The sequence below is a fragment of the Myotis myotis genome, unplaced genomic scaffold (genome assembly GCF_014108235.1).
Source record: "Myotis myotis isolate mMyoMyo1 unplaced genomic scaffold, mMyoMyo1.p scaffold_m19_p_4, whole genome shotgun sequence".
In the NCBI taxonomy this organism is placed as follows: Eukaryota; Metazoa; Chordata; class Mammalia; order Chiroptera; family Vespertilionidae; genus Myotis; species Myotis myotis.
Genome location: NW_023416346.1, coordinates 12342274 through 12364030, shown reverse-complemented (window position 1 = coordinate 12364030; position 21757 = coordinate 12342274). Strand labels below are relative to the sequence as shown.

Genomic DNA, 21757 nt, shown 5'->3' with positions numbered 1-21757 from the left:
GGGTGGAGTGAGGGGGTGGGGAGTAGGGGCTGTTCTTGGCCTGAGGACTAGCTCGCCATTTCCACGGAGCCCTTGCCTGGCTGCTCCCCTCAGCTGGCTCTGGAATTCAAGAACTCAGCCTGGAATCCGGTCGTCATGTCCCCTCATGGGTAACCCCCTTGGTCCTGAGGACTCTGTGGGGCTGCTCAGTATGGAGGCTGGGTCACACCCTGTTCCCGAGATGGCCCCTGTGCCAGCCCTGAGGCAGCAGCACAGGGGCTTAGCCTGGGGGCCGGGCTCTCTCTGGCTGCTGCACTGCCCCCTCCCCGCTGCATACCTTGCCCACAGCTGAGCAGCTGGGAGGCTATTTATAAAGGCGGGTGAGATCAGCGGCCGAGGCTATAAATTCGCAGGCCGAGACCGGCCCCACAGGAGCAGCAGCTCGGGGCGCCAGAGCTGCAGGCCTTAAGGCCGGGATGAGCGCCAGCACAGGCGGCGGCGGCGGGGACAGTGTCGGCAGCAGTAGCAGCAGGTAGGGATCAGCCCGGGCGGGCGCCTGAGGGGGGGCGGGGTGGCCGTGGCGCCTCATGTGCTCACTGCTCGCCTGCCCCACTTGCAGCTCACAGGCCTCCTGCGGGCCCGAGTCCTCGGGCTCTGACCTAGCACCCGCTGCGCCCGCGCCTCGGATGCTGCAGGGGCTGTTGGGCTCGGATGACGAGGAGCAGGAGGACCCCAAGGACTACTGCAAGGGTGAGGCCTGGCCTGGGGCACAGGCAGCCAGGGGCTGCCGTAGGGGGCGGGACAACCCAGGAGAAAGAGGGTGCCGGCACCAGCCCACATGAGCCAGGGGGCCACAAGGGTGGTGTCCCGTCCCCCCCACTCCCACCTCCAAAGCTCTATCGGCTCCCTTCCCCAGGTGGCTACTACCCTGTGAAGATTGGTGATCTGTTCAATGGGCGGTACCACGTGGTGCGCAAGCTGGGCTGGGGCCACTTCTCTACCGTCTGGCTCTGCTGGGACATCCAGTGAGTGTCCCCTTTGCCCCCTGGGTCCCAGTGCCAGCTGGGATCCTGCCTCTGGGCTTGGTTGGGGCCACCATGATGTTCCCATGGGTCTGCCTGGGGCTGGCAGCCAATGCGGGTCTCGGCGTTGCAGGCGCAAGCGCTTTGTGGCCCTGAAAGTGGTGAAGAGCGCAGGGCATTACACGGAGACAGCTGTGGATGAGATCAAGCTCCTGAAATGTGTGAGACACCTCCCCTACCAGCTCCCAGCTCCCCGTGAGCTGCCCAGGACCTGGCAATATGGGTGCATGGCCTGCCGGGGCTCCTGGGGCAGGGCGGGACTCCCAGAGGGGCAGGCTCCAGCTGGCTCTTACCCTCATGAGAGGACTGTCGAGGGAGGGGCCAGCAGCCTAGAGGGAATGGGAGAGGGGCCGCTGCTGCTGGGAGCAACTGGCGAGGGGCAGGTTGGAGCCATTCATGGCTGCTTGGTTTTTGCTCCAGGTCCGAGACAGTGACCCCAGTGACCCCAAAAGAGAGACCATTGTCCAGCTCATTGATGACTTCAGGATCTCAGGGGTTAATGGAGTCCGTATCCTTTGTAGGCTGAGCAAAGCACTGTGGCAGTGCCTGGGGCCAGCTTGTGCCTTCCCAGCTACAAGGGCCTCAGTTTTCAAATCTGCACAATGGGGGTTTATGCCTTCCAGGGACACTTGTCTTCTAAATACCCTCACTACTTTTTCATGTGGGGGAGTGGGTACCCAGGTGGCTGAGTTATCTCCAAATAGCAGGGGCTGCCTCTGTGGCACACCTGGGCACAGGAGGGGGGCTGGTCTGAGAGGCCTGTGTCTGCTCAAGCGCCCTCTCTCTAGGATGACCACAGAATGTACCATCCCAACTGGCACATCCTAGGGACACTATGACACTGGGACAGCGGTGATCACCAGGACCACCCAGGCCCGGCTCTGCACTGCCTGAACCTCATTGCTCCCCCATCCCAGCTGAGGGTGTGTGGGGCCTGTGATCCAGCTGTGTGCCCGCCAGCTATCCTTCACTCCCAGTCCCAGATGTGTGCATGGTGCTGGAGGTCCTGGGCCACCAGCTCCTCAAGTGGATCATCAAGTCCAACTACCAGGGCCTGCCCGTGCCCTGTGTGAAGAGCATTGTGAGACAGGTGGGCATCCGGGGCCCTGTGTGAACAGCACTGGGCAGCCTGGGCAGGGCTGGTGGCGCTCAGGAGTGGCTCCCCCCAGGTGCTGCATGGCCTGGACTACCTCCATACCAAGTGCAAGATCATCCACACAGACATCAAGCCGGAGAACATCCTGCTGTGTGTGGGTGACACCTACATTAGGCGCCTGGCTGCTGAGGCCACAGAGTGGCAGCAATCAGGGGCACCGCCCCCATCCCGCTCTACAGGTACGAGCCTGTGGGGCTGGGGCTGGGCCTGTGGGCCTCACCCCTGCCTGAGTCTCTGTTCCTTTCTCTCCCACCCCTGTGCCCCTCCTACCCCACAGTGAGCAATGCCCCCCAGGAAGTCACGGTAAGTTGGAGCACCCCTTTTCCTGTGCATCTCCCCAAGTCCTCAAAGCTTGTCTCCTCAGCCTTCCCACCCTCCCCAGCACTCCTGCAGTGGCATTTCCAAAAGGCTGTTGGCTCACATGAGGGTGATACACAGGGTGGGTCATGTGTCCCAAACTGCTTGCCACTGTGCTCAAGGGAAATACCCCACATCTTGGGCCAGGAGGGGCCAAGGCTGCCCCCAGGGGAGGCAGGAACCCAGTCAGAGGCAGACCCATCAGCTCCTCCTCAACTTTGAGCTTTGAGGAGGGAAGGCAGAGATGGGCAAGAGGCTGGTACCAAGGGGTGGGCTGGAGGGGAGTTGTGCCATGTTCTAATGTCCTCAGAAGCCCGGGGGCTGGAAGGTCTTGTCCCCTATGGTGTGTGTGAGCCACAGACAGAGGTCTGGGTTGGTCAAGGGACAGGGGACAGGAACCCTGGGGTGACCCTGGCTCTAACGGCAGCCGGGTAAGCTGTCGAAAAACAAGAAAAAGAAGATGAGACGCAAAAGGAAACAGCAGAAGTGGCTGCTGGAGGAGCGGCTGCGTGACCTGCAGAGGCTGGAGGCCTTGGAGGCAGCCGCCCAAGCTGAGGGTGAGGAGCTAAAGGCACTGGAGGGGCCCGGGGGCTGCCAAGCATGGCCACCAGGTCTTCGGCTCTCATACCACCTCTGCCCATGTCCCCAGACTCTGGCTCAAGACTAGAGGGGGGCAGCGGCTCCACCTCTTCTTCTGGCTGCCACCCTGGGGGGGCCAGGACCGGCCCCTCCCCAGCTTCCTCCTCCCCGGCCCCAGGTGGCAACCGCAGCCTCAGCCCAGGCTCCCAGACGTCAGGCTTCTCCGGCTCTCTTTTCTCTCCTGCCTCGTGCTCCATCCTCTCAGGCTCATCCAATCAGCGGGAGACTGGAGGCCTCCTGTCACCTAGCAGTAAGCTGGGCAGGGTCAGCGGGGTGGTGGGCAGGTAGGGTGGGCAGGGCCAGGCCAGCTCAGCCTGTCTCTTGTCTTTCTTCCTCAGCACCATTTGGTGCCTCAAACCTCCTGGTGAACCCCCTGGAACCTCAAAATGCAGACAAGATCAAGATCAAGATCGCAGACCTGGGCAACGCCTGCTGGGTGGTATGAATGTGCCTTGGAGAGCAGAGCTGGATGCCCTGCCGTGAGGGTAGAGGGACAGGCCCACTTCCGGGAGCTCCGACTCAGGCCTGTGGGGCACTTGATCATTTGTTCAGCAAGGGCTCACCCCGCAGCACACTTGACTAGACCCCACGGTCTGCCTGGCACAACAGACCCAGGGCAGAGCCTATAGTCCCACCAGGCAGAACTGGGCCCATGGCAAGGGGTGGGAGCCACTGGGAAGGGCTGGCCTCTGCCTCAGATCATCCGGCCAGTTCCTCCTGGGACCTTTGGGAACCCTGAGGCTCACAGAGCCCCACTGAGCTCCTTGGGTGCGTGGCCCAGGGGTGGGAGATGAGTGGGAGGCCGGTGGGGGCAGGCCAGCTGTGGCCCCAGCTCCTCCCCAGGGCTCCCTTTGCCTCCAGCACAAGCACTTCACTGAGGACATACAGACGCGGCAGTACCGGGCCCTGGAGGTGTTGATTGGTGCCGAGTATGGGCCCCCAGCCGACATCTGGAGCACAGCGTGCATGGTAGGCCTGGGCTGTCCCCACCAGGGGCCAGCCTGCCGGCCAGCAGCTTCAACCTCTCCCCCTTCCAGGCCTTTGAGCTAGCCACCGGCGACTACTTGTTCGAGCCCCACTCTGGAGAAGACTACAGTCGTGATGAGGGTAGGGGAGGCATGCCTGGGCTTGCCTCGGGGCCTTGGGGCCTCGTGGCTGCCTTCCAACCTCATCTCTGTCCACAGACCACATCGCCCACATCGTGGAGCTCCTGGGAGACATTCCCCCGGCCTTCGCCCTCTCCGGCCGCTACTCCCGGGAGTTCTTCAACCGGAGAGGTGGGGCCCCACAGGCTCAAGCTACCTGGGTCTGGGGGGGGGGGGCAGGAACCTTGGGCTCTGAAAGAGGGGAGACAGGCCCCAGAACAAAGGCTATGCTGGCAGAACCTGACCTGAGTCCTGCGCCCGCCCCAGGAGAGCTGCGGCACATCCACAACCTCAAGCGCTGGGGCCTATATGAGGTGCTCATGGAGAAGTACGAGTGGCCACTGGAGCAGGCCACGCAGTTCAGTGCCTTCCTGCTGCCCATGATGGAGTACATCCCCGAAAAGCGGGCCAGCGCAGCCGACTGCCTCCAGCACCCATGGCTCAATCCCTAGACCCCGCCAGCTCCTGCCCCAACCCTCACTTGTCAGTGCCTTTAGGGAAAGTGAGACAACTCCTGCCTCCCTACTAGAGCCGCCCTCGCCTACCCCAAGGGCACAAGCTCTCACAATCCCCCATGGCAGAGCAGACATGCTGGGGCCAGGCCCACCTTTGAGAATGTGTTCTGCCCCTGACCCTCCCAGAGGGCCCTGAGTGCGAAGTGTGCGTGTTTCTTTTCTTAATAAAGTGTGAATTGAAGCACCAGTGTCCTGGAGTGACAGAAGCACAAGGCCGAGGGCTAGGGCAGAAGCCAGTTTATTCTGGGTCTGCCGTATAAGCCAGCCGGGGTGCTGGGGTTGGGAGAGGGACAGCCTAGGCCTCCACAGCCCGGCCGTTGATGATGCGGATATGGCGGATGATGTCCTGGATGGCTTGCGACGTAGTGCCCTGGCCCCCAATGTCTGGAGTGTGCATCTGCGGGATAAGGTAGTGGTACCAGCTAAGGCCCACAAGCCTTACCCTACCTGGTACCACCCTCCACTTGGGGGCAGCAGGAAGTGCCAGGTCACCACCCCCAGCCCCTCGCGCATCACACCAGCTCAACCCAAGCTAGAAGAAGGGTTTTGGGGTGGGGGAAGGCAGGAGAGGGGAGAGGGGGAGCCTCACGTTTTCATTGTCCATGGATGCCAAGACAGCCTTTCGGATGGTGGTGGCGTAGGAGTGGAGCCTAAAGAGGGAGAGCAGCCTTCAGTCCTCAGGACCTAAGGGGCCGGTTGGGAGGCTGATGGCCAGGCATGGAGAAGCCACTTACTTTAGGTGGTCGAGCATCATGCAACTTGCCAGCAGCGTAGCCGTGGGGTTGGCAATATTCTTATTGGCAATACTCTTGCCTGTGTTCCTTGTAGCCTGGAAGAGCCAAGATGACAAAGAGGGTAGCAAATGTGAGACTGTAGAGAGTATGCTTCCATTCGTGGGAAGTATCCAGACAGGGAAATCCATAGAGGCAGAAAGCAGATCAGTAGGGGCCGGGACGGGGAATGAGGAGTGCCTGCTAATGGGGACAAGGTCTCCTTTTGGGGTGATGGGAATGTTCTGGAACTAGACAGACGTGATGTACAACATTGTGGGTGTCCTTAATAGCCCGGAATTATTTACTTTGAAATGGTTCCACTATGTTATGCGAATTTTATCTCAACTTAAAAAAAAAAAAAAGGAAACCACCCTAGCCAGCTTGACTCAGTGGATAGAGCGTTAGCCTGCGGACTGAAGAGTCCCAGGTTCAATTCCAGCCAGGGGCACATGCCTGGGTTGCAGGCTTGATCCCCGGTGGTGGTGGTGGGGGGGGGGGTGCGGGAGGCAGCCGGTCAGTGATTCTCATCATTGATCTTTCTATCTCTCTCTCATTCTCCCTTCCTCTCTGAAATCAATAAAGAAATATATATTTTTTAAAAGGAAACCAACAAATGGATCAATAAAATGTGGTTTATCTATATAATGAACTATTACTGAGCCATAAAAAGGAATAAAATACTGACAGTCTACAACATAGATCAAACTTGAAAATATTATGCTAAAGGAAAGAAACCATTCATAAAAGGCCACATATTGTATGATTCCATTTATAGAAAATGTCTAGAACAGGCAAATCCCTGAGATAGAAATCAGATCAGTGGTTGCCAGTGGCAGGGATGGGGGGGGGGTTGGAAAGCAACAGCTGACAAGTATGGGGTTTCTTTTTGGGGTGATAAAAATGTTCTGGAATTAGCCCAGCTGGTGTGGCTCAGTGGTTGAGCATCGACCTATGAACCAAGAGGTCTCCAGTTCAATTCTCAGTCAGGGCACATGCCCGGAGTTACGGGCTTGCTTCCCAATTCAGGGCATGGAGGAGGCAGCTAATGGAAGTGGTGTCTCTCATCATTGTTTCTCTCTCTCTCTCTCTCCTTCTCGCTTCGTCTCTCTCTAAAATGGATAAAAACATATTTTTTAAAATGTTCTGGAATTAGATAGTGGTGAACTGTGAATATTCTAAAAACCACTGAATTGTATGCTCTCAATGGGTGAAGTGGATGGTATATGAGCTATGACTCAAAAAGGCCAGCAGCCCTGGCAACACTGGCAGCACTCACCGTCTCAAACACAGCGTACACATGGCCATAGTTGGCTCCAGCCACAAGGCCAGGGCCCCCGACCAGCCCTGCGCAGACGTTGTTGACAATGTTCCCGTAGAGATTGGGCATCACCATGACATCGAACTGCTGGGGCCGGGACACCAGCTGCAGGGCACGGAGGGGGCAGACAGAACCTTAAGCATGAGAAGCCCAGGGGGCCTAGAGCAGACGGCCTCAGAGCCCAGTGGTCAATTACCTGCATGGTGGTATTGTCCACAATCATATTCTCAAAGGTGATTTGGGGGTAGCGGGCTGCCACCTCCTTGCAGCACTGGAGGAAGAGACCATCGCCCAGTTTCCTGTGGGGGACACAGGACACCAGCTTGGCCACTGCAATGGTCAGCTGGAAGGATGGGGTGTGCAGATGACCACGGAAGGCTGGGTTCTAACCTCTAGCCAGTCCCCCTTCTGCAAAATGGGCAGAATCCTACTCCACCTCCCCCAAGTGTGCACTGAAGTGAGGACATTGGCAACAGGGAACAACCCTGGGCATGGCCCCTTAGTAGGTGGCCCCGAGTCCATGAGAACAGGCTGCTCATTTCAGCTACTTCAGGACAATTGGCAGAACGGGCAGCGGCATGGCAAGGGCGGGGAGCATACATAATGTTGGCCTTGTGCACGGCTGTCACTTTCTTGCGCCCAGTCTCATGGGCCAGTTTGAAGGCGTATTCAGCAATGCGCAGGGACTTGGTCTTGGTGATGATCTTCAGGCTCTCCACCACTCCTGCCACACTCTGAAAAGGGGCGGAGAGAAGAGACCCGGGTCCTATCGGATCCTGCTCCTAGCACAAGGTCCCATCGGATCCTTCTCCTTGGGCACAGCCTTCCTTACCGCTGACACTCACCGGGCTCGTCCCCATGACCCGAGAGGACAAGGGGGCGGCCTGGGACTCACTCACCTCGTGCTCCAGGCTGCTGTACTCGCCTTCTGTGTTTTCCCGGACAATGAGGATATCTATGTCCCTGTGCCGGGTCACCACTCCTGGCAGGCTCTTACAGTGGATGACGTTGGCATAGAGGTCTAGGCTGGTGCTGGGGACACAGAGAGAGGCAGCTGGCCAGTGCCACCACTCTCTGCTGGCACAGTCCATACTACCTTTGTGGAGCCCCCACCGCATGTACTTGGCTCTCACCGAAGGATGTTGTTGCGGGATTTGTAGGATGGTGGCAGGTTATGGTTTGTTTCAATATTGCCTGCAGGACAGAAACAAGACAGCCAGTCTGAAGAGGGGACCCCCAGGCTCAGTTGTGCCACCATATTCCCCATCCTGACCCAGGGGATGCACACCAAAGGCAGCTCCAACCAGAGAAGATGGCTTTCAGCAACAAAGACTTCACAGAAAACTAGAGTGTAACTGCCTACATGAGCCCCATAAGGGCAGAGGGGAGTGTGTGTGTGTTCACTTGGCTGATGGGTTCTGCGGACCTAGAGGAGCACCCGGCCCATACCAGACACTCAGTAAGTACTTACTGAGTGAATAAACGAACAAGGCTTAGCAGCTAACCAGGTTTTCCAGACCCTAAGAGGAAAATGGCAACACCAGGACCTGGCTGGATAGAAAGTGACCACTCCTGCTTACTAACAGGCTAGTGGGCCAGGCTGGTGCCAGCAAGGTGACCTTGGCCAAGGTTACTGCTGGGTCCTGCATCATGGTGCCACAAAAGCCCCACCTCCAGGGCAGAAAGGAGCTGCCTGGAAAAGACCGTGGCTTGGCCATGGCTGGACTGGGGGCACCCAGAGCAAAGGGGGCAGCAGCCACTGGGAAAAGGCAGTCGGAGGGTGCCAAGTAGAAGAGGCCTTTCTCAGGGCCCACGAGGCCCACAGGCCCCTCTGAGTCATGCTCTGCTTGTACTACCTTCACCCAGAGTGCCTCGGGCACCCTGTGGCTGGCATGTTAGCCCCTTCATTTAACTGCCAGGGCCTTGGCCTCTACTCTGGTTCACCTTTGCTCACACACTCCTCACACCAAGCAGTGATGGATTAAAAGTTTGGACCAAACCAAGGCAAACTCAGGAGGGCTGGAATTCGTGTCTGTAACATCCATAGCTGTGCCAGCTGGAGCCAAGGTGGCAGGCAGAGGTTGAGAAATGCATCTCTGTGACATTTGGTTTATAAAGACAGACTCTGAGAGTCAAACCTGACAGAAGAGAGAAGGTTGCCTCAAAAGGGAAGAAGTCAGCCCAGCCGGTGTGGTTCAGTGATTGAGCATCAACCCAGGAACCATGGGGTCCCCGGTTTGATTCCGGGTGAGGGCGCATGTCCAGGTTGTGGGCATGATCCCCAGTAGGGGGTGTGCAGGAGGCAGCCGATTGATGATGTTTCTCTCTCATCATTGATGTTTCTATCTCTCTATCCCTCTCCCTTCCTCTCTCTCTCAAAATCAATGAAAACATATTTTTAAAAAAAGAGAGAAGAAGTGGGTGAGAGGCACCCATTACCCGCACAAACTAGTGCCACTAAGATCTCAGAATCGTGGCATGGAAAGGTCCCCAGAAACTTCCATCCACTCTCCAAGCACAAGGGTCCCCTCTAGCCAGAAAAGCCCGGAAGTCAGAGCTATGGGGCCCCAGGGACAAGTATCAGCTCAGAGGTTAAATAATCACACACAGCACCCCACCCGGGCCCCCAAGCTCACCCTTCAGGGCCACGCGGTTTCGGCGGATGGCCATGATGGCATTGCGGACGTCCTCTTCGTCAGCATTGGAGCTCACGTGCACTTCTTCAAAGTCCACCGGCACACACGCATGCCTGGGGCAAAACAGGGTCAGGGCAGCTGGACTGGGCCCCTCCACACCTCTTCTAAGAAGCCTGCCTGGACCCCTGGCTGCAGAGGCCTCTCGCCTGCTGCCGCCCACCCTGACCTGGCTCTGGCTGACAGGAGACCGGGTCCACTGGCCACAACTGATGGGGACTTGCTTGAACTCCACAACAGTTAGCAGAACCGGTGTTACCTTCCCCAGCCCAGACCGGCCTGGTGGGATCGCCAGCACCGGGATGAAAGGCCTTGGCCTACAGCCCTCCTGCCACTGGTGCACTGTTTGGGCAAAGTCCCAGCCAGTAGGGCTTCTGGGCTTACAGCCCCACTGACACAATGTTGTCAGCGTACCCCCAGGCTAGGCCTAAGGCACAACCTTCCCTAAGGGGACACGTCACGGGGAGGGGCCTGAGGGCTCCATACCTGAACACAGACTTGACGTGCAACATGAGCTCTGGCCCAATGCCATCTCCTGGGATCATGGTCACCGTGTGCCGCCCGCCATACTTAGCAGATGGAGGCTGGAAGGAGAGGGAGGGTGAAGGCAGGCCCTTAGTTCCCTTCCTCCTACCAGCACGGACCTGGTGAGCCAGCCAATTGTGAGGGGCCAGCTTGGCATACCTTAGCACTGCACCCCACCCCATCCCAGACAGGGCTGCTCGTGGGGACACCTGGGTCAGGAGGAAGCAGGGGGAAGGAGTCCCTGCCCCCACCTGGACTTTGGTCAACCCCAAAGCAACTAAAAGCCCCAAATCTAATAGGCACATGATAAGAATACTCACAATTGTTTGTTGCTAGAGGGGAGACAGAAGGAAGAAGACTCAGATTAGCCAAGGTTGGAGGAACAAGGCTCTGTCTTTTCCCTGGGGATGCTGTCTAACTAGCACAGCGCAGGTAAGGAGGTAAGGAGGAGGATGGGGGAACCTCTGGAGACCATGCCTCAGAGGAAAGGACAGGAGGGAGCAAAGAAGCACAACACACACAGGAGCACATGCACACATCTACACATACACACACACATGAACACAAATCTACATACGTGCAAGCGTACACATACTATGCACGTGCACACACACCCAGGCAAGTACTTACTGAGATGCTCCTCCGGGGGGCCTCGTTGGCACCCAGAACCTGGCAAAGAGAAACCAGATGCTAGTGGTTGTTGTCCAGCCCAGAAAGTCAATTTGGCACGGGAGAGCGACTTAACCCATGTACACTGTCCGGCGAACAACAGCACACAGCACATGCCCAGACAAATGGCTCCAGAGCCATTTCCCAGGGACCAGCCTGCTGAAGCACCATGGAGGGTGGTCCTAATCCTTTATGCCTCCTTCAGCTGCATGGTCAGTTTTCTTTTTTTGTTGTTGTTCATCCTCACCTGAGGATATTTTTCCATTGATTTTTAGAGAGAGTGGAAGGGAGGGGGGGAGAGACAGAGAGAGAGAGAGAGAGAGAGAGAGAGAGAGAGAGAGAGAGAGAGAGAGAGAAACATCGATGTGACAGAAACACATTGATTGGCTGTCTCCTGCACATGCCCTGGCCAGGGCTAGGATGGAGCCTGCAACCAAGATAAGTGCCCTTGACCGGGAATTGAACCCACGACCCTCCAGTCCGCAGGCTGACGCTCTATCCACTGAGCGAAACCAGCTAGGTCTGCATGGTCAGTTTTGAAAAAAAAGTCTGTCTCCTTTCCCCTCTTAGGTTGTTTCTGATTCCTTTTTGGACAATTATTACTGTTCAGTGATGTCTGTAACATGGAAAAGTTGGCACACTAAACATGGTACAATAAGGAAATCACTATAATAAAACAGAGGGCCACCAGGACGATCATTTGATCTTTTTTCCTTATTACAAAAGTAGAACATGGAGAAAATCTAGAATGTGGAGACATGGCGATCAGAAGAAAAAGACAGCTCCCAGCACCCCCTCTAGAGACAAGCACTGCTGGGAATTGCCCTTCAGAATCAGAAATCCAAAGCAACCGTACAGAAAACAAATTCAACCATATTTATATGTCTGTGTGTGTGTGTTTTTAATTTTCATCCAAGGATATTTTTTCCATTGATTTTTTCAGAGAGAGTGGAAGGGACGGGGAGAGCAGAGAGAGAAACATCGATGTGAGAGAGACACATCTATTGGTTGCTTCCCGCATGCGCCCTGACCAGGGCTGAGGATTGAACCTGCAATAGAGGTACGTGCCCTTGACTGGAATTGAACCTGCGACCCTTCAGTCTGTGGGCCGATGCTCTAACCACTGAGAAACCAGGTAGGGCTCAACCATTTATAGAAGAATAACAGACACCAATCTTTTGGAAGGCTTTCGTAAAGGATTGCAAAACTGCTTCACGGCTTACATGGATGGCAAATGTCCCCAACTCTGACTCAGAGGAGCCATGTGTGGCCACATCAGTGCCATGCTTGACAGCTCCAGAGCAAAAGCCACCAAGCCAAATAGGACAGGTGCTGAGAAATGACCAATCTGGAGTCCCCACATTGACCTGGAGGAAGAAACCCTCATCCAAGGTCCCACTGCAGGGTGGCTACAGGCCCCCACACTTTCCTCCTGCTGTGCCCCACCTGGGAACACACCGGGGTGTCCCTCAATCCAAAGTGGCAGGGGCAGAGCCAAGGTCCTCCTTGTCACTTGGGGATGCCCTGCCGCTTGCCTGTGGAGCAGCAGCAGAGCATTCCAGTCAACAGCAGAGTCACCGTGGCCATTTCTCAAAGAGCCGTGCTTTCCTGCTAGAAATCTAGAAAGCTCAAGCAGAGGCTGACCATCCCCACCTGAGTCTCCTGGCCAGTATTCACAAGGCATCCACATGCACGAGCTCTGAAAGCAAGGGTGTGCCACTCACCCCACCCAAACCAGGGGTTAAGAGAGGGGTGACTGCTAGGACAAGATGCTCTGGGGGTATCTGCTGATCCATGTGGCCCCTGGATCTGTAGCCACAGACACACTCAGGGCATTTCTGTTTTCCTTCTCGTACTTGTCAGTATTTGGATTCATTTGGTTTACAGGCTCTCAGACAGCCTTGTGGAAGGACACTTAGATTGCTCCTCCTCCAGGAAGCCTTCGCTAATGCTCTGAGGGTGCTGAGCTATTGGTACCCACCCCCACCCTGGGCCTCCCAAAGCCCTACCTCAATTCCTCCCCCTCCAAGCACAAGCTTCTAGAACAGTGGTTCTCAACCTTCCTAATGCCGCGACCCTTTCATACAGTTCCTCATGTTGTGGGCACCCCCAACCATAAAATTATTTTCGTTGCTACTTCATCACTGTAATGTTGCTACTGTTATGAATTGTCATGTAAATATCTGATATGCAGGATGTATTTTCATTGTTACAAATTGAACATCATCAAAGCATAGTGATTAATCACAAAAACAATATGTAATTATATGTGTGTTTTCCGTTGGTCTTAGGCGACCTCTGTGAAAGGGTCCTTCGACCCCCAAAGGGGTCGCGACCCACAGGTTGAGAAACCGCTGTCCTAGAAGGTTGTCGCTGCCTTGCTCCTTCCCCAACCCCTAAGCCCCTGAAAGTGGAGGCCAAGTCTGTCCTGTCCCCTACTGTCACCCGAAGACCCAGCAGAATGCCAAGCCCAGAGCTCGAACACAGAAACATTTCCTGAATGAATGAGCACATCAGAAAATGAAGGAAGAGATGGAGGGCTCTGGGGGCTAGGGAGACCTCAGTTCAAATCCACATCCACTACTCTCGGCAGCAAACAGCTGAACCTTGCTCAGCTTCCTGTCCTCGCCTGAAACCCACAGAACAGAGGTGCCTGCTTTATGTGACTATTGAAGGACTGAGCAGGAGGAGGTATGCGAGCTGTTCAGTCCTTAGCAAGGCACACAGAGCTGTGCAAAAGCATACCTGCCCCTTTACCCCAACAGCCCCTCGGGCCAGTGGTCAAGGCTGGTGTCCAATGGGGGGATGATGACCCCTGCAGCTCCTGACAGTAATTCCTCCTGGCATTCAATCCTCTGAAGTCCACTGGACAGGTAACGCAGGTGTGGTGGTGAGCCAGCCCTTGCACCAAGCCTGGCTCTGCTTCTGTGCAACTCCCCTCCCCCACCTTGATCACATCACCACCATCAGGGTTGAACCTCTTCCTCACCTGGGTCCTATGCTAGATGTTCCTTCAGCTTTGGCCAAAGACCCAGGGGGCTCTCAGGGGAGAGACTTCCCTAACCTTGCTCTGACAGATGCAAGCACCTTCCTTCAGGGTTAAGGAGGTTCTGCCTCACACCCAGGTCCAGTGAAGCTGCCCATCAAAGGAGCTTGGTATGCGGCAGGATAGGATATACGCACAGGCTTCCTGCTGATTCCTCGAGTGGGGGGGGGGGGTGGATTGTCAGCCCTCATTCTTTTTAAAAAATATGTATTTTTATTGATTTTAGAGAGGAAGCAAGAAAGAGAAACATCAATGATGAAAGAGAAGCATTGATCGGCGGCCTCCTGCACGCCCCACACTGGGGATCGAACCCACAATCTGGGCATGTGGAATCGAACCGTGACTTCCTGGTTCATAGGTTGACACTCAACCACTGAGCCACACCGGGCCAGGCTCAGCCTTCGTTCTTTAATGGGGTTCATTTCTAAAGGTTCCCATACCCAGGACAACCAGTCTCAGGGCAACGCACTGCCCGGATTGTTCACAGCCCCCCCATGCCCACCCCAATATGGACACAAACACACACACACACAAAGGAGGTCAGGGAGGAGACAAATGTCTTTCCCAAGACCCTGTGGGAGCCTAGCTGCCAGAATCGTGAGGGCCTCTGGAAAGTCTCTCATCAGCAAGGTGGGAGGAGTCAGCTTTTTAAACAGAATTTCATAAAGGGCATGCTGTTACAGGGCCGTCTTCCCCAGGGGCCAGAGAGGGAAAGCATGGCAGGGGATGTGTCCACAAGGAGTGTCAGCAAAGTCGCAGCGTTCTGGAAGGTCAAAGTTGGCTGGATCCTTTGAAATCCTTTGAGACAGAGGCGAAATTGAAGCCCAGATAGAGGAGGGGCCTGGCCTAAGGCCACGCAGTGGGTCAGTGGGGTAGCCAGGCCTAAAGATCATAACTTTTGTCCTCCAGGCCAATCCTGGCTCGCTGATGCTTCACGCAGGGACTAAATTATCCTCATTTACGTGTGTAAAGAAAGAGAAGTCGGACCAGAATCCTAAACGAAGGATTCCGTTAACAAAGCCCCAGGGGCCTCCCACCCGACCAGCCTCACAAACCCTAGCTCTTTCCTATTCCAAGCATCTGCGGTGGGGACAACTGGGGCTATAAGAATGTCATGAGGAGAGCTGGGGGTACTGGCAAGTCCATTTCTCCATCTCCACTAGGACATGTGGCAAAATAGTCCATGAGAAGAGAAACCCGAAAAACGTTGGCAGCTAACGGGATCCCAAGGCGGCAACAACAAGGCAGGCCAAGATACGTGACTGTCTCATGAGGGGTCCCACAAGGGCACTACGGAGGTGATACTCGGGCCAAGGCCCACTCTTCCCACCTGTCTGGAGCACCCCCACCACAAGACGCAGAAACCAGGGGAAGCCGGACCAACGTCATTGACAACGGCGGCGGCCAATCAACTCCGGCGCACAGCCCTCTCCCCGCCCCCAGATCCCAGATCCCGTCCCAACGAGGGGCAAAGCACCCCCAGCGAGCGCTGCAGCGACTGTCCCTGCGGCCCGCTCCCCCCTCTCACCTCCCAAGGACGGCAGAGGAGGGCCGGCCTGAGCACTGCCTTCGCTGGGCCGCCAACAGCCATGGCCACCTTCAGCGCCATGACGGAAAGTGAGAGCAACAGCAGGTCCCCACAAGCAGACACCGCTCTCACGAGAGTTCGGAGGGTTGCAAATCCGCGGAGTGGGCGTGCCCTGATAGCGCGCATGCGCGTGACTTGCCGGTTCCCACGCCCTTTTCCGGTGCCGAGAGCGCAGCCGCCGCCGCCGCCATCTTTGGGGGGCACCCAGCTGGGCCACAGGTCCTGTGAGGGGACACGTCAGTGCCGCCAGCGACGTCACAGGCCCGCCCAGCCTGCCGGCGTCTGATTGGCTGCCGCGTCCTCTTACGTGTCGCGCTTCCTTGTCTGCCCCTCGTGCTCAGTGGAGTCGCTCTCTTTTTACCTCGGCACAGAAGAGGCGATGGTGGCGCTGGCATCTCTCGGCGCCCTGGCGCTCCTCCTGCTGTCGGGCCTCTCCTGCTGCTCAGGTAGCGGCATGGCAGGAGCTCGTTTCTAGCGAGCTTCTCTTCCACTACTGGTGGTGTGTGGCGGGGAGGAGGGGTGCGGGGGAAGCGGGGTACTGGGCCTTCTTCCTCCAAGAGGCAGGTCGCCTCGGGGCGCGACGACCAAGGCCACCAAGCGCTCCTGCACCACACATGTTTACCCAGCGGCCAGGCTGCCGGAAGAAACAAACAAATCTTTCTCCCTTCTGCTCCTGCAAGGGAGAGTTTCAGAGGCTCTCCCGTGCACCCGGCCCCCTCTCCAGCGGGGAAAGTGACACACGTCTCTGCTCCCTCTCCCAGAGTTCCTGGTCTCGGAGGAGGGTTGTACAGGAGCAAAGCTCTACAGCGCAGGGTGATCAGGGGGAGGAAATGGGCTGGAGAAGAGGAGCCACCTACTGGGCGCGGTAGGGCCAGGCCTCCCCGGGAAGGGAGCTCTTAAAGTGAAGAGGGAGAAGGGACCGACCAGGCAGAGTGGCCATGAACGTGGGCGAGTTAGATCTGAGTTGAAGAGGTTAAGGTAAGCGGGGAGCTTGGGTGTCAGGCCAGACTGTTGACTTTTGAGTTTTTACCCGAGGCCCTGATGTAACTTTAAAGGGCTTTTCAGCAGAGCAGAACCACAGTCAGATCAATTGACGTTCTTGAGAGATGAACTCCTAGCGGCAGGGTTGAGCTGAGTCTAGAGTCCGGAAGTGTGCTGAGGAGGATGTCCTTGCAGGAGCCAGAGCCGCCTGGGGGCTGGACTGGGAAGGGGTCGCTTTCTGTGCATTCACTTTACCTGCCCTACTTCAGGCCAGCGTCCTTGGTGTCTGCACCAGCCTAACTTGTCCCCTGCCTCCACCCTTCTCACTTATCTCTCAGGAATTCCCCATGTTGTAGCCAGAGAGGTCGGAAAGGACATACCTGGCTGTAAAACCTTTTGGTGCCAAGCTTAGCAGGGCACAGAAGGATCTTCGGGATGTGGCTCCTAAGAACTGCCCCACCAGTGTTCCCAGGCAGCTTCCCGATGTCCAGACCCAAAATCTTCCCTGATTGCCTCAACCTAAGATAGGGACACCACGTTCAGAGAGCAGTTGGCTGAGAACTTTACCATTGGTAGCATTTACTTGGCGCCCTGTGACTTCGGTGGCACCCTTCTTTCTCTAGCCTCTAGCAGCGCGGAGATGGCTAAGGCAGCATTCTTTCTCAGGGCAGCCCTGTTCAAGGGGACCAGATATGCATCTGGATCCAGAACCTCTCCCATTTCCTTCCCTTGGGAAACACTGGGGCTAGTCTTGGCCTTCTGTCCACGGTAGCTGGAGGCAGAGACCCTTCCCTCCATCTCAAAAGCCCATGTGCTTTGCCAGCAGCACCACGTTTGGTGTCTGGAGGACACTTTGAATAAACTGTCCAGGGTTCTTCATGGCTCTGAATTGAGGTCAGCTTAGCCCCCTGGGCTTCTGGAGTATTATAGGCCAGGGGCAGGCTATAGCCCCAAACCTTTGCATGGCTTCCCTGTCCATAGATACGCGTTGTGCAGTGAATCCACCCAGCCCCCTCCCCCTACTCATCTCTTTTGCCCTTACATTGAGGTTCCACCTGTACAAAGCCTTCCCATTCCCCACCCACTTTGCCATTGCACTTCTGACTTATTTAGATCTGTTTCCCATATCCTACCTTGCAGGGTCCAAAGGATTCCATGTGTCCTTAGCTGATGAGGTGTGGGAATTGGGATCAGGGTGGTCCCTCTGTCCTCTAGCCCAGCATGCACAAGCTAGGCCTTACCCAGGCATTCTCTGCCTTCTCCCCACAGCAGAGGCCTGCATGGAGCCCCAAATCACCCCTTCCTACTACACAACCTCTGATGCCGTCATTTCCACTGAGACTGTCTTCATTGTGGAGATTTCCTTGACATGCAAGAACAGGGTCCAGGTAAGGGAGGGGGGGTTCAGCCAGGAGGGTACTCGGGTGAGAAGCGGGTAATGAGCGTGGGACCTTGGGCATTAGCTACTCAACTTGCAGACCCAGGGACCCATATGGATTTCGATGCACTAAGATCAAATTCTAGCAGTTGTTCAAAGAACATTCTCCTAAGCTTCCTGGGTTTTTTTTGCCTAGGTGCAGTAATGTAGGTAGACACTTTGCTGTGTCTTAAAGAGAATGTATGTGGCCCGGCCAGTGTGCCTCAGTGGCTGAGCATCAGCCCATGAACCAGAAGATCACGGTCAGGGCACATGCCCGATTTTCGGGCTCAATCTCCAGTGTGGGGCGTGCAGGAGGCAGCTGATCAATGATTCTCATCATTGATAAAAGAATGTACGTGGAAGTGAGAAACAGCCAGGGGTCAGTCCCCAGGTTCTTCCATCCCTTTTCTGGTTGCTCTTTGCCAAGGTGTATGTCCATGTGGGTATTTCATAATTTTAAGACTGAACAGACCTGACCTTAACCAGCATCCCAAAGGCCCAAAGAAGGAAGTTGGGCCTTTTTGGATACAAAATTTCTTGGACAGCTCATTGGGTACCCCTTGGCCCCAGCACCCCCTTACAGGCTCAGAAATAATGACATGTCAGTCATCCCATGCTGTTCACAGTTAACAGGCTTGCTGTGGGTTAGGGGGGCCAGGCCAAAAAAGGAATGTACCCTCCCCCCAGAGTTGAGCCAGAGAAATAGTGACAGTGGGTGTTGGCTTCCTGGCAAGGCTCTCGGTTGTGCCAGGCCTACCTCCATGATTCTCGCATGGTGTCCCCTGTCCACAGGCCACAGGTGCCGCTGGGAGCAGCACAGTGGGGCCTCTGCCAACAGCCATATAGGGGAGAAAATGACTCGCCCCTTGTCTTCTCCCCAGAACATGGCTCTTTATGCTGACGTCAGTGGAAAACAATTTCCTGTCACCCGGGGTCAGGACGTGGGACGTTACCAGGTAAGGGATACTATGGTTGTCATTTTGGGGGAAGGCCACCTGCTCTTGGGTGTAACTGGAAGCCCTAGAGGTGGTCTGGTCGAGCAGGGTCAGGGTTCTTTGTCTTGGGCCACTGGCAGTGGTGCTGTTAGCACTGGCAGCGGGACCCTGATGTGTTCATTGTGCCTATCCTGTGCCAAACACCCAACCCAGGTGTCCTGGAGCCTAGATCACAAAAATGCCCACGCAGGTACCTATGAGGTCAGATTCTTCGATGAGGAGTCCTACAGCCTCCTGAGGAAGGTGAGTGCCACCTGCAGCTCCTCCCCAGCCTGCAGGAGGGGGGGCACACCCTGCCTCCACAGCCCTTCCACCCTCCAGCCCCTCTTCCTGGAGCTCTGGGCCACTAGGGGCCTTGCTTACAGGGACCAGGGTGGCTGGGTGGGTGCCTTCCTATACACCTGCCCCGCCTGTGCTTGGACCTTATGTTTTTCCCTTACCCATCTTTCTCCTCCCCTCTTCCCTGACTCAAGCCAGTGCTCTTGTCTCTCCTACCCCACCCCACCCGGCAGCACCCCTAACCCCAGCACCTTCCTTGCAGGCTCAGAGAAACAACGAAGACATTTCTATCATCGCACCCCTGTTCACAGTCAGCGTAGACCATCGGGTGAGTGGGCTGAAGAGGCTGGCCTGGGCTTGGGAAACGGCAAGCACTCAGCAAGCTTCATACTTTCCGGGGGGCAGGGGCTGGCCCGCTCACCCATCCCTCCCCTGAGCTTGCTTTGCTCTCCTTTCTTGCAGGGCACCTGGAACGGGCCCTGGGTTTCCACCGAGGTATTGGCCGCAGTCATCGGAATAGTGATCTACTACCTGGCCTTCAACGCCAAGAGCCACATCCAGGCCTGAGGGCGGTGCCCCCAGCCCCTGTGCTTCTTTCAATAAACAGTTAGAGGCCCCTCATTTGCGTCACTGCACCTTGCCTTCCACACAGGTCAGGGCTGGGCAGCCACCATCCCCTGGTCCACATGATAATGCAACACTGAGCGGGGGCTGGGCTGAATCTCCCGTCTCATGGGTTTGCTTTGCCCTTTGATGTTGCAGGCTTGCCTACCCCAGCCCCCAGCTAAGCCTTCCCTGCCTCGGGCCCCCGGTGACCAGCATCTACCTGCTGTCTCCTGGTTGCCTACATGGGTTTGCCCCTCCTCCCAGCACATGTGGTCTGGCAGAGGACTGCCTTGTTCTCTCCTGCCCCTCAGTCCCTCGGGCTTGCCCAGGGTAGGGCCTCTGACCGCCTACCATTGGGACGGCAACTGCCTGGCTTCCCCCAAACCCAGCAGTCAGCAACACATGTAGACAGCCCTACACGGCCTGCAGTGGGTCCTGTGTGTGCAGCCCTGGGCATGAGCCACATACTGAAGTACTCTTGTGCTTACATCATGAGTGGCCATTTCACTAATACAGTTGAAGCCGATCAACCTGGCAGCTGTCTGGGGTGTAGTCATTCTAAGTGCTACACCCCACCCCCTCCACGTTGCCTCTCCATGTGCTCCCACTCCCTGTGTCAGGTGGGACACATAGAAGGCACAGAAAGAAGCAATGGCCTGAACCCCTACTTCTGAGGAGCCATTGCCAGCTCTCCCAGTTTGGCCTTTCACTTACCGCTCCCCTGAACACCCAGTGCCATCAGACACCAGACTCACATGCCCGTGCCTGCATCATGCTCCAGGTCAACCTTCAGCCCTGGTGCCGTCCATGGCTGCAGAAGTGCCCAGAGCCCATGGGTCCAAAGGGGCTAGATGGCAAGTCCTAGGGGAGTCCTTCCCACATACATGTTCCAAGGCAGTTTGCTCAGATCTGATGTGACTGCCTCCTAGGGGGTCGTGGCGAGGGGTCATTGAGCCCATATGGCAAACCCTTGGCACCCTGGTGCTTGATCACCATTGCCTGTTCCAGGAAAGGAACAGGGCAACAGTGCAAGGAAGGTAGGCCCCAAACCTCCCTGAGGGGGCAGGGCTCAGTGCCTTGGCTCTGTCCTTCATAACAGTAGGAAGGGCTGGGGGCATGGAGGGCAAGTGATTTGTGACCTGGAACTGCCTGGGGACCTCCTCCAGGCTACAGGACAAATGGGGAGGCTCTCAAGAAGAGCTGGGTCCTCACTCCCAAAAGCAGTACAGCTGAGTCCTTTCAGGGCCAAGCCAGGCTAGGGTTGCTGGCTGCTAGGGTTTCTGGATTCCATAGAAAGACCAGCAGAGGGAGCTTAAGGGGCACCTGCTGGAGGTGGTGGGTGCTGGCGAGGCAGGCAAGGTACATTGGCAGCTGTGTGCCACCCAGGGGCACTTTTTGATCCTGGCTCCACTACCCTGCCTGATGGCAATAGGACCCAGATGTGAAGTCACTGTTCCAGGGTGTCAGAAGCCAAGGGCTGCCAACCCTCCTGGCACCACCTCCAAGAATCAGCTGAGCCACGGCGCTGGCTTTCAGGGACTCCAGGTCCCAGGTGACTTGGCCCACATCCCGTGAGCACTAGGCCTCCACGTAAATCCTGGCTGGAACAAGAATGGGGAACCTCTGGAGCCATTAAAGTTGCCTCCCAATAGCTGGAGAGCTGTGCCCAGGGAATGGTTGGCTTCTGTCTCCCACTCCCTCCACCCCCATTTTCTGTGGCAGGAGAGCCCCATCCTCCTCTATGGGGTCATGTTCCCTCTAGAGGAACGGGGGGTCACAAGAGTCTACGTACCTAGTCTTCAGCAATAGGTCTTGGAGGGCTGAGCTGTGAAGGGGACATCGCATGCCCCTACACCTCTGCTACCTTCACCGCTTTTCACCAACAAGCCCTGTACTCCTTCCAGTCTGCAGTGTGATGTTGGGCCTTCCCTCCCAGCTGCTCAACACAGTAGCTGGACAGATGTGGCCTGCTTGGGAACCTGCCTTCCCAG

At 56.4% G+C, this 21757-nt stretch overlaps 3 protein-coding genes across 6 annotated transcripts; 2 read left to right on the top strand and 1 right to left on the bottom strand.

The window, feature by feature from the left end:
- The first annotated feature begins 64 nt into the window (after nucleotides 1-64).
- Nucleotides 65-5054, top strand: SRPK3 (SRSF protein kinase 3). 2 transcript variants are annotated; one of them, XM_036304956.1, is made up of 15 exons: nucleotides 65-511; nucleotides 599-729; nucleotides 896-1004; nucleotides 1135-1222; nucleotides 1482-1569; nucleotides 2045-2151; nucleotides 2231-2396; nucleotides 2495-2520; nucleotides 3002-3131; nucleotides 3332-3463; nucleotides 3552-3652; nucleotides 4075-4182; nucleotides 4251-4320; nucleotides 4398-4490; nucleotides 4626-5054. In XM_036304956.1, exons 1-15 carry the CDS (start codon nucleotides 456-458, stop codon nucleotides 4808-4810), a joined length of 1590 nt encoding a protein of 529 aa, XP_036160849.1. In that variant the 5' UTR covers nucleotides 65-455; the 3' UTR covers nucleotides 4811-5054. The 2 variants fall into 2 exon arrangements, with proteins under 2 accessions (XP_036160849.1, XP_036160848.1); XM_036304955.1 differs by having other exon boundaries at nucleotides 67-511; nucleotides 3224-3463.
- Nucleotides 5055-5095: 41 nt separating this feature from the next.
- On the bottom strand, nucleotides 5096-15597 carry IDH3G (isocitrate dehydrogenase (NAD(+)) 3 non-catalytic subunit gamma). Of its 2 annotated transcripts, XM_036304957.1 has the most exons (13): nucleotides 15426-15595; nucleotides 10813-10851; nucleotides 10503-10514; nucleotides 10144-10241; nucleotides 9601-9713; nucleotides 8098-8158; nucleotides 7864-7996; nucleotides 7565-7698; nucleotides 7161-7263; nucleotides 6923-7069; nucleotides 5608-5702; nucleotides 5463-5523; nucleotides 5096-5270 (listed from the first exon to the last, which is right to left on the bottom strand). In XM_036304957.1, the coding sequence occupies exons 1-13, from the start codon at nucleotides 15504-15506 to the stop codon at nucleotides 5169-5171; spliced, it is 1179 nt and encodes a 392-aa protein (XP_036160850.1). In that variant the 5' UTR covers nucleotides 15507-15595; the 3' UTR covers nucleotides 5096-5168. The 2 variants fall into 2 exon arrangements, with proteins under 2 accessions (XP_036160850.1, XP_036160851.1); XM_036304958.1 differs by lacking the exon at nucleotides 10503-10514 and having other exon boundaries at nucleotides 15426-15597.
- A 94-nt stretch (nucleotides 15598-15691) lies between these two features.
- On the top strand, nucleotides 15692-19781 carry SSR4 (signal sequence receptor subunit 4). 2 transcript variants are annotated; one of them, XM_036304961.1, is made up of 6 exons: nucleotides 15692-15931; nucleotides 17739-17854; nucleotides 18768-18842; nucleotides 19035-19124; nucleotides 19423-19488; nucleotides 19623-19781. In XM_036304961.1, exons 1-6 carry the CDS (start codon nucleotides 15865-15867, stop codon nucleotides 19725-19727), a joined length of 519 nt encoding a protein of 172 aa, XP_036160854.1. In that variant the 5' UTR covers nucleotides 15692-15864; the 3' UTR covers nucleotides 19728-19781. The 2 variants fall into 2 exon arrangements, with proteins under 2 accessions (XP_036160854.1, XP_036160852.1); XM_036304959.1 differs by having other exon boundaries at nucleotides 17736-17854.
- Nucleotides 19782-21757: the final 1976 nt, after the last annotated feature.

What these genes read in the sequence shown, in the direction of transcription:
- IDH3G (XM_036304957.1), bottom strand. Translation starts at nt 15,506, where the DNA reads ATGGCGCTGAAGGTGGCCATGGCTGTTGGCGGCCCAGCGAAGGCAGTG. An exon ending in TCCTCTGCCGTCCTTGGGAG is followed by an intron (nt 10,852 to 15,425) that starts GTGAGAGGGGGG and finishes TCTCTTTGCCAG; the next exon opens with GTTCTGGGTGCCAACGAGGC. An exon ending in ACAGCAGCCTGGAGCACGAG is followed by an intron (nt 7,699 to 7,863) that starts GTGAGTGAGTCC and finishes GCCCCTTTTCAG; the next exon opens with AGTGTGGCAGGAGTGGTGGA.
- SSR4 (XM_036304959.1), top strand. Translation starts at nt 15,865, where the DNA reads ATGGTGGCGCTGGCATCTCTCGGCGCCCTGGCGCTCCTCCTGCTGTCG. An exon ending in CCTACAGCCTCCTGAGGAAG is followed by an intron (nt 19,125 to 19,422) that starts GTGAGTGCCACC and finishes CCTTCCTTGCAG; the next exon opens with GCTCAGAGAAACAACGAAGA. An exon ending in CAGTCAGCGTAGACCATCGG is followed by an intron (nt 19,489 to 19,622) that starts GTGAGTGGGCTG and finishes CCTTTCTTGCAG; the next exon opens with GGCACCTGGAACGGGCCCTG.
- SRPK3 (XM_036304955.1), top strand. Translation starts at nt 456, where the DNA reads ATGAGCGCCAGCACAGGCGGCGGCGGCGGGGACAGTGTCGGCAGCAGT. An exon ending in TGGCTCTGCTGGGACATCCA is followed by an intron (nt 1,005 to 1,134) that starts GTGAGTGTCCCC and finishes TCGGCGTTGCAG; the next exon opens with GCGCAAGCGCTTTGTGGCCC. An exon ending in ATGCCCCCCAGGAAGTCACG is followed by an intron (nt 2,521 to 3,001) that starts GTAAGTTGGAGC and finishes CTCTAACGGCAG; the next exon opens with CCGGGTAAGCTGTCGAAAAA.